General features: G+C 36.8%; 1 protein-coding gene across 1 annotated transcript in view; it reads right to left on the reverse strand.

Moving 5' to 3' along the window:
• The window catches only part of UHRF2 (ubiquitin like with PHD and ring finger domains 2), a 71,823-nt gene that overhangs the window by 31,781 nt on the left and 23,172 nt on the right, over positions 1 to 16,870 (reverse strand). Inside the window, exon 4 of the mRNA XM_018052010.1 lies at positions 5,093 to 5,311. Within this exon, the coding sequence (XP_017907499.1) occupies positions 5,093 to 5,311 (219 nt within the window). The remainder of the gene's footprint in view (positions 1 to 5,092; positions 5,312 to 16,870) is intronic.

Genomic DNA, 16,870 nt, shown 5'->3' on the forward strand with positions numbered 1-16,870 from the left:
ATTCTACCATAAAATAGAAAAATATTACAGCACACTCTTTTTATAAAATTAACAGAATTTGTAAAGGATAGCTAGATAGGAAAGATAATATACAGATTTCACTCACTAACTCAAATGGAAAAGTCCTACACAAAATACTGTCAAGCCAAATCCAGGAAAGCATACCTAAAAAATACCTGTCAAACATTGTAAGTATTGGTAAAATGTTCAACAAAGTTTTTTCTTGGCGATCAGGGTGGAAAGAAAAATAAGATACCTACTTCACCACCTCCTTCTAACCACCAAGCGGCAACTGGTGAATGAAGACAAAGTTAGAGATCAAAGGAAAAAGAACACATAAATGTAATTCATGGAGAAGGGAATGGCAAACCACTCCAATATTCTTGCCTGGGAAATTCTATGGACAGAGGAGCCTGGCAGGCTATAGTCCGTGGGATCGCAAAGAGTCAGACACGACTGAGTGACTAACACAAACATAATGCACAGTTATGATTACAATCATAAAAACCCCAAAACAACCTACACGTAAATTAAAATTAATAACTCTAGTAAAGCTAATCGATCCAAAATCAAAGGTTATTTACATACCAGTAAGAAAGAAAAATGAAATTTATTTATTTATAACAAGTGCTACCTGAGGCTAAGTAAGAATAAAAGACACATAAGATCAGACCTCTGGAGAGAATTCTACCAGGCTGAGTCATGTAATTGTCAACATTCAAATATTTTGAATCTATAGAAACATTTCATATGGTCCAATCTAATAAAAAGGGCTTCCCAGGTGGCACCAGGGGTAAAGAATCCACCTACCAATGCAGAAGACACAGGGACATGGGTTCAATCCCTGGGTTGGGAAAATCCCCTTAAGAAGGAAATGGCAACCTATTTGATTATTCTTGCCCAGAAAATCTCATGGACAGAGGAGCCTGGGGGTGGCTACAGTCTATGGGATCACAGAGTCAGACATTACTGAGCGCACATGCCTAACCTAATAAAAACATGACAAAATCATATTAAAGGCCTAAATAAATGCAAAGAAATCACACCCACAGATTAGATTTAATCCTGTACCTCTCAAATTCCTAATGGTTTTTATGTAGGTGTTACCAAGGTGACTAGAATGCTCTGTCATATTATGAAAGTATGAAACTTATGTAAGGATATATAAAATAAACCAATGATACAAAATAGATACATCCATACATCAGATGGATGAATGGCCTTTTAAATGAATGATGCCAGGAAAAATGATTATTCACATGTATTAAGGCAAGTCTAATGTTTACCTCACATTGTACCAAAAAACCTACTTCAAGTGGGTTAAAGAGCTAAAGAAAGCTGGTATTAAGCTTTTATAAGGTAATAATGGAGAATATAATCTATGAGTAGGACGAAGTTTCTCCCCTCTGCTCCACTCCATGTTTTACTGAGATATAACCGACGTACAATTGTCTAAGTCTAAGGTATACCAGACCACCTGACCTGCCTCCTGAGAAATCTGTATGCAGGTCAAGAAGCAACAGTTAGAACTGGACATGGAACGACAGACTGGTTCCAAATAGGAAAAGGAGTACGTCAAGGCTATATATTGTCACACTGCTTATTTAACTTATATGCAGAGTACATCATGAGAAATGCTGGGCTGGATGAAACACAAGCTGGAATCAAGATTATTGGGAGAAATATCAATAACCTCAGATATGCAGATGACACCACCCTTATGGCAGAAAGTGAAGAGGAACTAAAAAGCCTCTTGATGAAAGTGAAAGAGGAGAGTGAAAAAGTTGGCTTAAAGCTCAACATTCAGAAAACGAAGATCATGGCATCTGGTCCCATCACTTCATGGCAAAGAGATGGGGAAACAGTGGAAACAATGACAGACTTTATTTTGGGGGGCTCCAAAATCATTGCAGATGGTGACTGCAGCCATGAAATTAAAAGATACTTGCTTCTTGGAAGAAAAGTTATGACCAACCTAGACAGCTTATTAAAAAGCAGACATATTACTTTGCCAACAAAGGTCTGTCTAGTCAAAGCTAGACATGAAGTTTTTCCAGTAGTCATGTATAGATGTGAGAGTTGGACTATGAAGAAAGCTGAGCACCAAAGAATTGATGCTTTTGAAGTGTGGTGTTGGAGAAGACTTGAGAGTCCCTTGGACAGCAAGGAGATCCAACCAGTCCATCCTAAAGGAAATCAGTCCTGAATATTCATTGGAAGGACTGATGTTGAAGCTGAAACTCCAACACTTTGGCCACCTGATGCGAAGAACTGATTCATCTGAAAAGACCCTGATGCTGAGAAAGATTGAAGGTGGGAGAAGGAGATGACAGAGGATGAGATGGTTGGATGGCTCATCACAGACTCAATGGACATGAGTCTGACTAGGCTCCAGGAGTTGGTGATGGACAGGGAGGCCTGGTGTGCTGCAGTCCATGGGATCATAAAAAGTCAGCCACGACTGAGCTACTGAACTGAACTGAAGGTGTGCAACATAATGACTTAATATACAGAAAAGTGATTACCACAAAAAGATTAGTTAACATCCAACACCCCACAGTTACAAATTTTTTCCTTGTGATGAAAATTTTTAAGATCTACTCTCTAAGCAGCTTTCAAATATACAGTACATTATTAACTATAACCATGCTATACATTATATCCCTAGAACTTATATATCATAATTGGAAGTTTGTACCTTTTAACCACTCTCACCCATCTCCCACCCTGACTAACCCTCAGAAGGTTTCTTAAATCAAGATACAGAAACTATAAGCATTAGGGGAAATTTTTGATAAATTCGACAACCTAAAATTAAGACTAATTCAAACATAGGAAAAAAAGATTAGCCACAGAACTGAAGTAGGTATTTTCTCCATATATAACTGAATGGTCAAGTCCCTAACTCCTAAAAATTCAATGAGAGACTACCTAATTAACTACAACATACACCAATGCTTGAAACAGGATTCTTACAAGAGATCCAAATAGCCAATAAACATACGGTTCTCAAACTCATTAATAGTCAGGGAAACGTAAATTAACACCACAATAGTGTATTATTAGAAACTCACCTGAGTACCAAAAACTCAAGTCCGACAAAATTAAGTGTTGTTAAGAATGCAGAGCAATTTGAACTCACTATGGTCGAAGTGGAATCTGGCACAACCACTTAAATATTTGGTTCTATCTACTAAAGTTAGAGATGCACATGTTCTACAATCAAGTGATTCTACTTCTAGAAAAGACTCACCCAACAGAAACTAACACACATAAGCACCAGGACAGAAGTATGTCATGGAAGCACTGTCTGTAACAGCACCAAACTCTTTTCAGTGAAGGGAAAAGATTTCTAACAATGAAAAAAAAATTCCCATCCACAAGCCAAAGTGATTCCTTTTTTGGCTCCTGTATCCTTAACAAGCCTAGTGAAAACCTATACGACAGCAAACATAAGTCTTTATATAGGACAGTGTGTTTTATTTTGGGACAGCACTCAAATACCACCATTTTCTCATGAGTCAGTATTTGCCTATCTATAATTTCCACTCAATCTTATCTCTAGTCCCTAAAGCCAGAGTGCTCCACTAACTGTACCTCAGAATTACTCAGGAAAACGTTTTAAATAGCAAGCGTTTTTAGCTCAATGTTACTAGTACTGCTGTGTATACATCCTTTTTTTTTTTCACTTCCTACACCTACGTACATTATAAGAATCTCTATATAACTAATTTATGTAGATGCTTTCTCCTTTCCTTCATGATTTGTATCCATGTCAGAATTTCAAGCTACTTAGAAATCTGTTAATTGAGTTATTACATCCTTAGCCTGACAACAGAATCACACTTGTGTTTGCACAAAGTTCTAAAAAAAAAGTTCACAATCTTTTTATCTTAGGAGTCAGCAGACTTTTCCCATGAAGGGTCAGAGAGTAAGAGTTTAAAATTCTGTAAGTTTTATTTTTGCAGCCACTCAACAATGCTGTTGAGTACACAGACAAAAAAGCCAGTTTTAGCTAAAACATAAATGGGCACTGCTGTGTTCCAATAAAAATTTCTTTTCATAAAACAGTAGCCAATGGGCCACAGTTTACCCACCTCTCATTATATTACTCATTACAGGCAGATGCTTAACCTTAGATCTGTCACCTCAACAGTAAACTAGATATACATGTATCCCTTATATGTATGCACAGTGCATAATCAGTTAACCAGGACTTAACAAGTATGTTAGTTTGGCTGCTTCTCTTAAGTAAAAGAAAACTGTCAGGGTCATTCTAGTGTCCGCAATGCTCAACACAACAAATGTACTTTTAAGAATTCATTCTAAAGAAAAATGCACAGAAGTGCATACACAAGGTTTTTACTTAAGCATCATGATAAAGAACTGGAAATACTTTAGCAGACTTTTTTTAAAAAGTAAATTAGTGACTATTTCTCAAATACATTTTATTCAGAAGAACTGAACACAAAACAGTGTTGACAACATTTTTCCAAGTGTAAAACGGTAGCTTTGAAACAATGCATAGTACTTGAATCACTTGAAGGAAACATCTAAAAGTATTTCTTAAAGAATTAACAATGGAAGCATCTGAGTGATATGAAATCTTGGGTGATATTTTATGTTTTGAATCCTTTTCAAAGGTGGTTTTAAGTTTCTAAGTTAAATAAAATTACTATAAAAGGAAAATTTTTGCTAGTCTTTCAAGTCCAGCAGACAGCTGGCTAGGTAGACATTCATTTCTATTCTATCAATAGATCTTCACAGCAAACATAGCTACTGAAACATGTCTATATATTATTGGTTTAGCCTAGTAGAATCTTGTACAGTAGACAAAAATTTCTCTAATAACATGTTCAATTGTTTCCAAGGTGCTTTCAAATAATACCTTCAGCCTTAAAGTAGCAATGGAGATTTAAGGGTCATTCTTAATAAAAAATTCAAGAAATCTATTAAAAAGTTTTCCTCTAGTATGGAAATTTCCATATTTCATGGATTTCATCTTTTTTTCAATTAAAGAACATGCGCTTAACACTTAAAAATTACATTTCTTAATTCAGTAATTAAACGGCATAAGTGAAGAGAATCTTACCCCAAGAAAACAGTCACACGAAGTTCTTTTTTGGTCCTTGAGATTGTCTTCAATGTAGTGATTTCTGCATCAAACCAAAATCCTCTATTACTAGGACTTTCTACATTGTAATTAACCATTACCACATCACCAACATTTAGTTCATTCCATCTCAAAGTGGTTCTAGCTCGTGGTCGAAGATCCTTGACATTTATTTCTACAGTACCACTTTCCGGATATCTGAGGAGAAAGAATCACAGAACACTGCTTATGATTATGATTATCAGCATGGAAGACTAAAATTATATGTATAAAAGCCTAATAATTTTATTCTTAATGGCACTTAAGTAAATGATATTTATTTCTGATTTTAAATGCCAGAATAAACAAGTCTTGTTAAAATCTTAATGTGTCATTCTTAACTAGCTTGGGGAGGGAGGTGATGGGGAATGATGAGTAGAGATAGGTAAAAAAAACAAGTTATTCTTTTCTACATTTTCTTAACCCACATTTAAAAATTACTTTAGTAAGACTAGATGCTCATCTCTTCCTGAACTTGGAACCAGTTTATCCAGCTCTGCCATTTGCTTTATGCATAATAAGAACATGCATGACTGCTAAGCTGCTTCAGTCATATCTGACTGTGCGACTCTCTAGGCTGTAGCCCATTAGGCTCCTCTGTCCATGGGATTCTCCACGCAAGAATCTTGGAGAGACATGCCCTCCTCCAGGGATCTGCCTGACCCAGGGATCGAACCCACGTCTCCAAAGTCTCCTGCACTGGCAGGCAGGTTCTTTACCTCTAGCGCCACCTGGGAAGCCCATGAGAAAGAATTCCAGTAGAATCTTGATCTTACTTTAATTTCTAAAGGTTTAACAAACCTAAACCTGACTTGAACTTAAAAGGTTCCTCAATTTGGGGCCTAACATCTGGTATCCACAGGCAAAAAGAGCAATGTAACAGTCCACAGTGGTTTCTTTAACATTAATAAGATCTGTTGTCTTTATGTATTGCTTGCTAGTAGAGGGATAAGGAAACAAGTAATTTCTGGTTCCTGCTCTTAGAAAACTCAATCTCCTCGGGTAGGTCGAACTACTATAGCAGTGGTTCTCAAAGCAGTGGTTCCATTTGGGAACATGCTATAAATGCAAACTACTAACTCCACTTCTGATCTGACTCAAACCCTGGGAGTGAGGCCCAGTGGTCTATTTTCACAAATCCTCTCAGCAATTCTCAAGCATACTCAAGTTTGATAAGCTACTGTGCTATATAGAAACACAAGAATAGTTAAATATCACAACATTTTGTGACGGCATTAACAAGGTAGTAACTAAGGGAAGAGACCATTAACCCTTAACTAATTGAGTGGCCTACTCAAAATGGAAGTGAGCCTGAAGTTGGAAGCAGCTCTAGCAGCTTGTCTCGGTTCTTCCAAATCTAATAAGTACTATGCAGGCCTAGGACTCTCACAGTATGTCTAACTTATTTATAATAAATGGATATTAATCCTGGTGATATTTTAATCATTCAGTTTAATCAAATTTCTTCAAATTTTAGTTAAGGAGAGAAGAAAAAAGAAAAAAACTCTCAGACTTGCAAGGGGCCTTAAAAAGGGTCTGGTCCATTCACCCTCAGTGCTGCAATGCCCTTTTACCAAAGCCTCCGAGCAACCTCTACTTGGACAGTGAGAAGAGGGCAGCTCTAACTCCAAAAAAAGTCACTTTGTTTTCACATAACTCTGACATAGGAAACAGAATATACTTGATACTGGACCAAAGATAAACACAAAGAGTTCCACAGCTTAAGTGCCAAGAAGAAATCTACACACCATCTCCACTAAAGACCTAATCCTTGATAGTTTAAGTTGGTCACCCTGCCACCCTTTAAGTATAAAACATTATAAATGAATTTCCTTCAACTTACATAAGGTTTTGAATCCTTTATCATCCTGTCTTTTCACTCAAAATATGTTCTATTTTCAACTTGTCTGGGTTTAAATTCCATTTTAGCTTCCTACTACTGTGTATCCTTGGGAAAGTTACCAACTTCGCTGTTTTAGTTTTACCTGTGTTTAGTTTACACATGACTATCTCTCATGTGTAAAACATACCTCGTGGTTAATTAACTAGCCCATATGGTTGTTTTGAAAACTAAAATGGTGAAGACTTTTAACTAGCTATTTTAGGGCTTTTCTAAAGTAGTGAATGTGTTTCCTGACTCAATATTCTTAAGGCCATAAATGATAGAAAACTATTCTTTTATATGAGATCCTTTTCTCAGCTGTAACATGATTTTTACATCCTGACATTATCATATATTCCTGTGTGATTAATATAGGGAAAAAAGGGTATTTCACTGGCAAGAACTCTCCATTTGCCTATGATTAGATACCAAGACTGGAAATATTTTAAACAAGTCTTAAAATCATATATAAAATCATGTTTACTGGAGATGAGTCAAAATAAACCATTCCCTACATCAAAGGAATTTAAGCTATGTTTGCCCTGAAACTAAGTTTGTATGAGTTCAGAACAGAATTACATTGTAGAGCATATAAATACACAGTCTTTATGTATAGCGTGTAAAAGTCATGAAAATGAAGTATACTTTTTCTGATGCTACCCAGAGATGTTAAGTCAGCTGCTAAGTAAGAAGACATAGAAAGGACCCATAAAACTATTTTTACCAAAGTCAAGAACACGCTGAGGCTCCATTATCACTTTTATTCTTTTCCTCAGCATCTTCATTTACACATATCTTAACATCACAGGATGACTCAAATGCTCTATTCTAACCGAAATTTCTCTTCAGATTCATATATCCAACTACATCTCTAACATGTATTTCAGGAGCACCTCAAATTCAAGAAATTCCCCCATGCTCTAATCTGCTGATGCTCAATATTCTTCACTATTTTTCATACTCCCAGAAACTGAAGTTACCTCCAATTTCTCCATCATTACTAAGTCCTCCTTATGCATACTGTCAACACTTTAATGTAACTCTATATCCTCAGTAAAGGCCTGCATTTCTCTGAGGCTGTCAAGGCCAATTCATCTCCCTGTTTTAGACTCCTTAGACTCCACCATACTTTTGCCAAAGACTCTAAAACACAGATCGACTTAAAACATTTTGTGAAGCCTGATAATAATGTGTTCATAAGCTGTAGAAAAACAGGCATTCTCAAACACTGCTGATGGGAATACAAACTGGTATGGTCTCCCTGAAGAGGGGAATTTGGCAATATCCAGCAAAACTGCCTATGTATTTACCTTTTGATCCAGGAATTCTATCTACTCTAGGAATCCATCCCAAACATTAAGAAACAGAACACCCCATGAAAAGACACACACATAAGGCTGCAACTATCTGTAACAGCAGGACTAGAAATAACCAAATGTCCACAATAGGAAACTACTTACTACATGATACAATTATATAATGGAAAGAATATGACATTTGCTGAAGTGATACATATATATGGAGAGATATATTAACTCAAAAAACCCAAGATGCAAACAATATTTATCTTCTACCTATTAAGTATGTGTTGAAATAAATATATTTGTACATGGGCTCCCCACCCCGTGCTAGTGGTAAAGAACCTGCCTGCCAATGCAGGAGATACAGGAGACTCGGATTGAATCCCTGGGTCAGGAAAATCCCATGGAGGGGGGCATGACAACCCATTCCAGTATTTGTGCCTGAAGAATAGGTTCCCAGGTGGCTCTGTGGTAAAGAATCCACCCACCAATGTGGGAGACATGAGTTTGATCCCAGGGTTGGGAAGATCCCCTGGAGGAGGAAATGGATACCCATTTCAGTATTCTTGCCAGGAAAATTTCATGGACAGAGGAGCCTGGTGGGCTACAGTCCACGGGGTTGCAAAAGAGTCGGACATGACTGACTTATATATGTACATATAAAAGTGTGTATATATGTGTGAGTATACATGTCATCACACACAAATATGTATATTTTGACATAAAAGGATAAACCAAAACTCATTTATTTACCACAAAAAGAGATAAGAAATAGGCTAGAAGGAACCAAGATGGACACTGTTTTTCTTAATGTACTTATCGATGTTTTTCCTTGAGAACCGTATAATGTTTCAAATGATCATAAATTTACAAAATGTGAGAAATCGCTAAAGATCAAAAGCAAAATGAAAAAGTGGCTTAAATACAAACTCTTAAGTGACTTGAAAATACACTAAATTAACTCTATATTCCTAGTGGAGTTATACTTCTCTACTAAGGACAAAGTAAAAAATACACCAACTTTTCACTAATATTGTTTGCAATAGTAGCACTGTTAGTCTGAAACCATCATATGAGTAGAATAAAGTAGGGTAATGCTGACATTATCAGAACTATGATTCTCGAGTAAGAGAAAAAATAAAAGATTAAATGATAGCCCTTCAACTCTAAAATTAATTGGAAGTATCAATACAAACATTTCTTAGCTGTTTCCAATGTGAAGACCTAGAAACACGATCAAAGCAAGTATCAATGAACAGCTGACTATACAGTCTAAAGAACCAAAGCTCCTTAAAGAAATGGCTGATTCCAGTCCTGGGCAGGAAACAGGAGAGCTTGGGACATCCTGTTGTACCTGAGTGTAAAGAAATCCTCATTAAGTCAGGTTCAACTTGAAGGAGCTTCCACAGGCCAGAGATGAGACAACTTGGGCACCACAAAGAGCTGAGTTAGATTAAAGCAAGTATTAAAATCCATTAGTTCACATGATACTTAGTAAAAATCTCACTGACCTTGGAGGATCCTTTGGAGGATGCTAGGGAATTTACTCACTCTGAACACTGAAAAAGTTCAACAATTGATAGTTTATTCTACCTTTCATATATGAATCAACTGTTAAGGAAAGTTCTTTATGAAAGAGCTATATAGCTAACAAATGAAGGAAAGAGAACTATTACCATTGTTACTACATTTCATTACATAGCAACGATAGGTAAAGGTTATGTGGGTGCTCAGTCACTCAGTCATGTCCAACTCTTTGTGACCCCATGAACTACAGCCCCCCAGGTTCCTATCCATGGAATTTTCCAGGCAAGAATACTGGAGGAGGTTGCCATTTCCTACTCCCAGGGGGTCTTTCCTGGCCCAGTGATCAAACCTGCATCTCCTGCATTGGCAGGCAGATTCTCTTCCACTGCACCACCTGAGAAGGTAAAGGTTAATGGCTACTAAAACCATTAAAAGCTGGCAGCAAATTTCACAATGGATCTATCAGACTGACAACACCCAAATCTTACAACAAAAAAAGAAAGGGGAAGCAGGTATTATACATTTCTCAATGTCATGCAACAGGTAAATATATGGATGGTTCTGCATCCATAGAGTCAACCAATCACTGTTGGAAAATAACCAGAAAAAAATTCCAGAAAGTTCCAAAAAAGCAGAAGTTCAATTTGCCAGGTTCCAACAACTATTTATACAGCATTTTTTTTCCCAAATGTTTTATTTATTGGACACACAGCACGTGGGATCTTAGTTCCCCAACCAGAGATCAAACCTACTCCCTCCATTGGGAGCTCAGAGTCTTAACCACTGGACCATCAGGGAAGTCCCGATACAGCATTTACATTGTATTTGGGCTTCCCTGGTGGCTCAGACAGTAAAGAATCTGCCTGCAATGCAGGACAGGTGAGTTCGATCCCTGGGTTGGGAAGATCCCCTGGAGAAGGAACAGCTACCCACTCCAGTATTCTGGCCTGGAGAATTCCATGGACAGAGGAGCCTGGTGGGATATAGTCCAAGGGGTCACAAAGAGTCAGACACAACTGAGCACTTTTACTATATAGTATTTACAACTATCACTTGCGTAAACAAATAATAAGGAGAAAAAGAAAAAAGTAGGGGGGATCTGTAGGTTGAGACTTAACCTAGCAACTACATGCAATGGATGAATCTTAATTTTATCCTTATCTGTACATTCTAAGAATATATTTTAAAAACAAATAAGTCTGAACATTGACTGGTCATTTGATTTTAAGGAATCATTGTAAATTTCAGGTGTGTGTGTTTTTTTTTTTTTTTTTAACATGCTGGGGTCTCCAAGTCAGGTTCAGTGATTTGTTGGGGGAACTCACAGGTCTCATTCTCACAGAAGAGCACACAGTTCTTCCCATAGCTATGATTTACTATAATGAAAGGATACAAAGCAAATTCAGCAAAGGAAAAAAAACATAAGGTCAAGTCCAGAGGAAACCAGGTACAAGCTCAAGCAGTCCATTCCCAGTAGTAACACAAAATGTGCTTAATTCCTTCAGCAACAAATTCTGACAACGTATGTGTTATAATGTTGTCTACCAGGGATGTGCAGTAAAGAATGCTCAAGAGTTTTATTAGGAATTGATCACATCAGCATTCAATGCCTAGCACAAACCAAAATTCCAGACTCTCAGAAGCAGGTATTCAACATAATCCATATTTCTTTTGTAGAGCTTATGCATAGTCAACCATTTTTATCAAGGAATGAGAATTCTCCTGAAAGTTAGCTCCCCAACACCAGCCAAAGGTCAACCACATATCGACCCTTCAAAAAGTAGTAAATCTCTGGCTTGATGTTAGCTCTCTTCTGCACACTTTAAAAAGAATCCATTTAGCTATTTTCTCAGTTGAATGCTCTTAAGATGTCAACAACAAGATGAACCAGGAAAGAGTGTGGCCTTGGCTCAAACACTGTAACAGATCTCAAAAGTGCTGTGATTAAAAGTTGTCAGTTAACTGCAATCACTCCCTGTAGGTCAACAAGTTCTGTCTTGAAGATCTGAGCAGTGTGCCCACCATAGCTGCTAAGGCTATTTCTGGTTGAAAACACTTAAAATTGGGGACTTGCTCCAAAATAATCCAGCGGTGGTACCTGGGGATGCTGGCAGGGACTGAACAAGATTGGCCAGGAGGTCAAAATGAGTAAAGATAGGTGATGAGTTCATTATACTTTCTCTCAACCTCTGCATAAGATTTCTACAAAAAAATAAAATGCTTTGTGCTTCAAGTTCAGGCAAAAGGATCTTCCCACTTTTTAAAAGTTTTCCCACAGGTGAACGAAACTCAAAGTTAACACTCAAGGCTTACAATGAGAACAAGCAGCCTCTGGTTCCAGCCCACTACACTTCTGATTTCTATTCCCCAGATGCAACTGTTTAACTTTTAGCTATTTTTGTTCACCTCCACATTTACATTTAAGCAATGTGCTTACATTGCTTTTTACTTCAAACTTATTCTACCCACCCCTCATGTACAGCTCATTTGCCTCCATCCTCCTCTTTCTTACACTTTACTAACACAAGGCACTGCTCTAAGTGTTAACATTATTTACCTCTTAGGACAGAGATAGATATTATTCTATCCCCATTTCACAGACAAGGCAGAGAAGTTATTTGGAAAGAAGTAAGAAGCAGAGGCATGACTTAAACTGATCACCTGGCTCTAGACTCTTGCAATGACTGATCAACTTGCTTGCTCTTAAGCACATTAAACAAAATGAGTTGTCTGTACCTATCAGTATTTTTTTCTTTATTATCTTGACTAAATATTAATAAGTGTTCACAGCTAACTAATGAAGTATGCTTTTATACATCCGCTCTTCCACAGCTTTGTTTTCTATTGTGTACTTAAGTTTTCTTTTTGGTTGCTACTTGCTTAGTTTTCTATTTACATATGGTAAAGAACCTGCCTGCAAATAAGACGACCCAGGTTCAATCTCGAGGTCGGTAAGATCCCCTGGAGAAGGAAATGGCAACCCACTCCAGTATTCTTGCCTGGAGAATTCCATGGACAGAGGAGCCTGGTAGGCTACAATCCATGGGGTCACAAAGAGTCAGACACAACTGAGTGACTAACACTTTCACCATTAATTACCCCCATTCTGCCACAGCTGTTAAAACTCCACTGTGTTCAGACATTTCAGGTATTCTACTAATCTTCTGGGTTGCAAAACATTTTCTAAATACCTCTGTCCTATTCTTATCTGGACAGCTTGCTCTTCATTGATATCATGCTGGGATCTCCTATCATTACTTCTTGTGTTGAATCCTATTTCCCAAATACCATGTTTTCCTCTTTCTTGACTTAAGCCTTGAATGTGGTAGAAGTGATTAAAATGCTCTTTCATATAAATAAGTCTTTTTGTTCTCAGTTTTTTCCGTGTGTGTGTGTGTGTGCTCAATCGCTTCTGTCCAACAATTTGTCACCCCATGGATATGCCGACCTCCAAAGTACCTGGTAAATCCAAGATCCAAACCTTCCTAAGGTTCTTCAACACGATGCACTTGCTTGTTGTTGGCTTACACTCAGGTTTCAGCTCTTTATGGCCTGCTAAGTTAGGCATCATTTACCCATTAGCTTCTTACCTTTCAAAAGTTTGCTGTTTTCTCTTCTGTGTCTTACTTCTACCACATTTTTTTTTTTGTCCTCAGGGGCTTATGCCTTTATTCTTTTACTGTCTTCTAGGAGGGTTTAAGAAGGAGTGGAGACAAACATGCATCTTAATCTGCCACATTTAACTGGAAATCTTTATTCACCTTTAGTTTGGTTTCTTATTACTCACCATGTATCTTCTACACTTGTCTACCCTCAGGTAATGCCATATTTCCTATCTCCTTATCCCGGTATCCTAGCATTCTCCTCCATCAGGAATACAGAATTACCTTCTCTACCTTATATTCGCAGAACTTAAGGTATTCTGAAAGCTAGGTGTGCGTACTTCTATCACAACTTACACTGTAAAATACCAAGTTTTCATTAAGAAGCAGGTACCATGTTCAAACTTTGGTGTGTTTGGGATGTAACAGGCTAACAAATGTTTGAAAAAAATGTAATAAATCAACTATGACCACTGTGTTTTAGGATAGTTAAGTGGCAGTGAAGAACTCTATACAGAGATAACAAAAAGGTACTTTAAAGATTACGTTTTTGGAGTTCTTAAAAAGCAATCTCTAACACAGGATTCCCTGCCTCCCATGGCATCAAAGGGCTGAAGATAAGCACTACAAATTGGTCCAAGCACTGACTTCTTCCAGCATTGGCACTGAGGAAGACTGCAGGAGACTGCATGAAATATTTTGGAAAGTGCTGGAAGCTTAAAAAAAAAATCTAAAACAGGGCTCAAGATATCCTTCAAAATCTGAAGCAGAGAGGCAGGAACATATCAAAGCTGACTCCATCTAGACTGTGCCATGAGCCTACATACAGATATGCTAAGATGAGACTAGGGTCCTTTTTTTTCTAATTACACTTCATGCCCTCCTGTTCTCAGAACCTGAAGTCAAGTTATTATTCTAATAGAGATGTAAGACAGACTATTCCAGTTAGCTACTTTGCATCTGTGAGAGTAGAGAAACACTTTGGTGTTATACAGCCTATATTTTCAGATAAACCTTAAATATCCCTAAGTTTTTTCTTCCCAGTAACATTTTCATTGTTCTACATACTCTTCAGGTATCTTTTAGAGCTATCCTTCAGTATATGCTTTATCCTGAACTATGTGACATTTTAACAAAATCCAACTGTGTTCTCAATTAGCAAATTGAGTAAAACCTGGGGAATTAAACTACAAGGAAATCGATTAAGCACAATTTTTACAACAGGTTTGTTATAAGAAAGTAAAAGTACATTTCCTTAGGTGACTTGTAAGCTAACTAATCATTTTATAAGATTCAAACTGTATTAAGCAAAGTACTGTCACTGCAACCTTCTTTCAAAACATGGCTTCCTGGGGTTAAAATGCTTAAATAAGGACAACATTCATCTGGAGGCATGTTCTAGTTTAGCCAATCTTTAATGTCATACTACATGCAAAAAGAGAGCATTTTTTAATCTAATAAGTAGCACTGCTAACTTTCACACCTTAAATGTAAAGCTTACTCACAGATAAAAATAACTTACTTAAAACTGCTTACAGTAGGACTTAAATACATACATGGAAATAAAACTCAATTTGTACAACATGTTAACAATGGTGTATAACTTAATTGTTAAAACAATGTAATTATGTTTAAAAATAGCTATGCCAAAGGTAAATTATTTTAGAGTACTTACCAAAATAACTTGGTCTTATTAATAAATTAAAAGCAGAAAGTTTGACTATTATTACTGGATACTTTTCGAGGTTGTTAGGGAAAAAGAGAACACGGTCAAGTAGATATTTACAAATGAGTAAATTAAAGCTGAAAGTTAAGCAAAGCAAAAAACTTAACCAAAGACCTAGAATTCAAACCAAATTTCTGATTCTAACGCCTGAAAACTATGCTGCCTATAACAGAACCAATGATCTGTATACTTAAGAAGGCCCTGGCTGCCTGTTTGAAAAGCAGATTCCTGGGCTCTACTCCAGGCCAACCCAATGCAGGGAGTGGGTCTTTGATAGCCCTCAGGAAACTGCACTATAGACACCTTACCTGGGTGAATCCACAGTTTTGCTGACCATCTTTGAGAGATACTACTATAAAGGAATGATGTATAAACTTGAAAAAGTGAAATCAACTGATATCTGTAGTCATTTTAACTAATATTTGTAGTTATTTTTCTAAGCACTAAGTTATCTTTTAACACAAGAGAAGAACAACAATAAGGTTAAAGATCTAACTTCTTCTGCCCTCCTTTTGATTTTTATCCATTCAGAACACTGCAAGTCATAGAGGAAATACTCTAAGTTTTTGGCAAACATGTCAGTAACAACCAAGAAACAATGAAGCAGACTTGTCACTGCGCCAGAGTTCTGAAACTTAACTTCTCATTTATAGCTCCCTACTCAAGATCAACATGACACGCTGACCTGATTTTTAAAAATCATACTCCTTTTCTCCCGTGAAAACCCAGAAATCATTCAAACATTTTTGACAGTCCTTTAGAAACAGATCACATCAATACATTCAATAAAATCAGTTTTGTTACTTTACAGAACAACTTTTACTTAAAAATACCACTTGATTTTATTCAAAATTGGCTCACTGACTTCTATTTGTAGTAACCATAATCAAGGCTACTCAAAAGCATGCACCACAGGCTCAGAATAACTCAAAAAAAAAATCTTAAAAAGACTGCTGGTGGCAATGGCAACATTATTCTAAGATATTCGCCAGATGGGCTTTTAACTGTAGCCTAGCATAAGTTACCCTCCAAGTCCTAAGTGATGCTCTAACAGTTCCATTTGATCTCATTCCCATGGGTTGAGCCATGACACTGTGTTAAAAACAGCAGTTTAATAATCTATTTTCCCTTACAGAAAAAAAGAAAGCACACAGGTATTTGTTTATTGATCTAAGGTTTCTGTTCTGTGAAAGTATAACTGGAGAGACTGACAGAAAATTAAAAAATATGTAAACATAACTGCCTTATAATATTATATATACATATTTATTTATATTAAAATATTTTATAAGCAGGCTTCTCTCAAAGTGAGAGGTAGTCTGGTAGTGTGGTTCTAAGTATGTGCTTTTCCGAATCTCGATCTACCTCCTATCAACTATTCAATACTGGGTATGTTAGCTAACTTCTCTAAATCTCAGTTATTCCTTCTTTACACTTAGAAAAGTATCTACTCCATTGATTGTTTAACGAGGATTACATGAAATAATCCAGGTAAAGGACTTGTAGAGTGCCTGGCACATAGTATTGTATTAAAAAGAGAATTATTGAACTATACTTTTAAAAGGGTACTTCAGAATAATTTACTAAAAATTCAAAATAAGAAGTTAAGTTTGTTTCCAAGGTAAACCGACATTTCTATTCTAAATGTGAACACTATGGAACATGAAAGCTTATATGGTA

Source organism: Capra hircus, chromosome 8, assembly GCF_001704415.2.
Source record: "Capra hircus breed San Clemente chromosome 8, ASM170441v1, whole genome shotgun sequence".
Classification (NCBI taxonomy): domain Eukaryota; kingdom Metazoa; phylum Chordata; class Mammalia; order Artiodactyla; family Bovidae; genus Capra; species Capra hircus.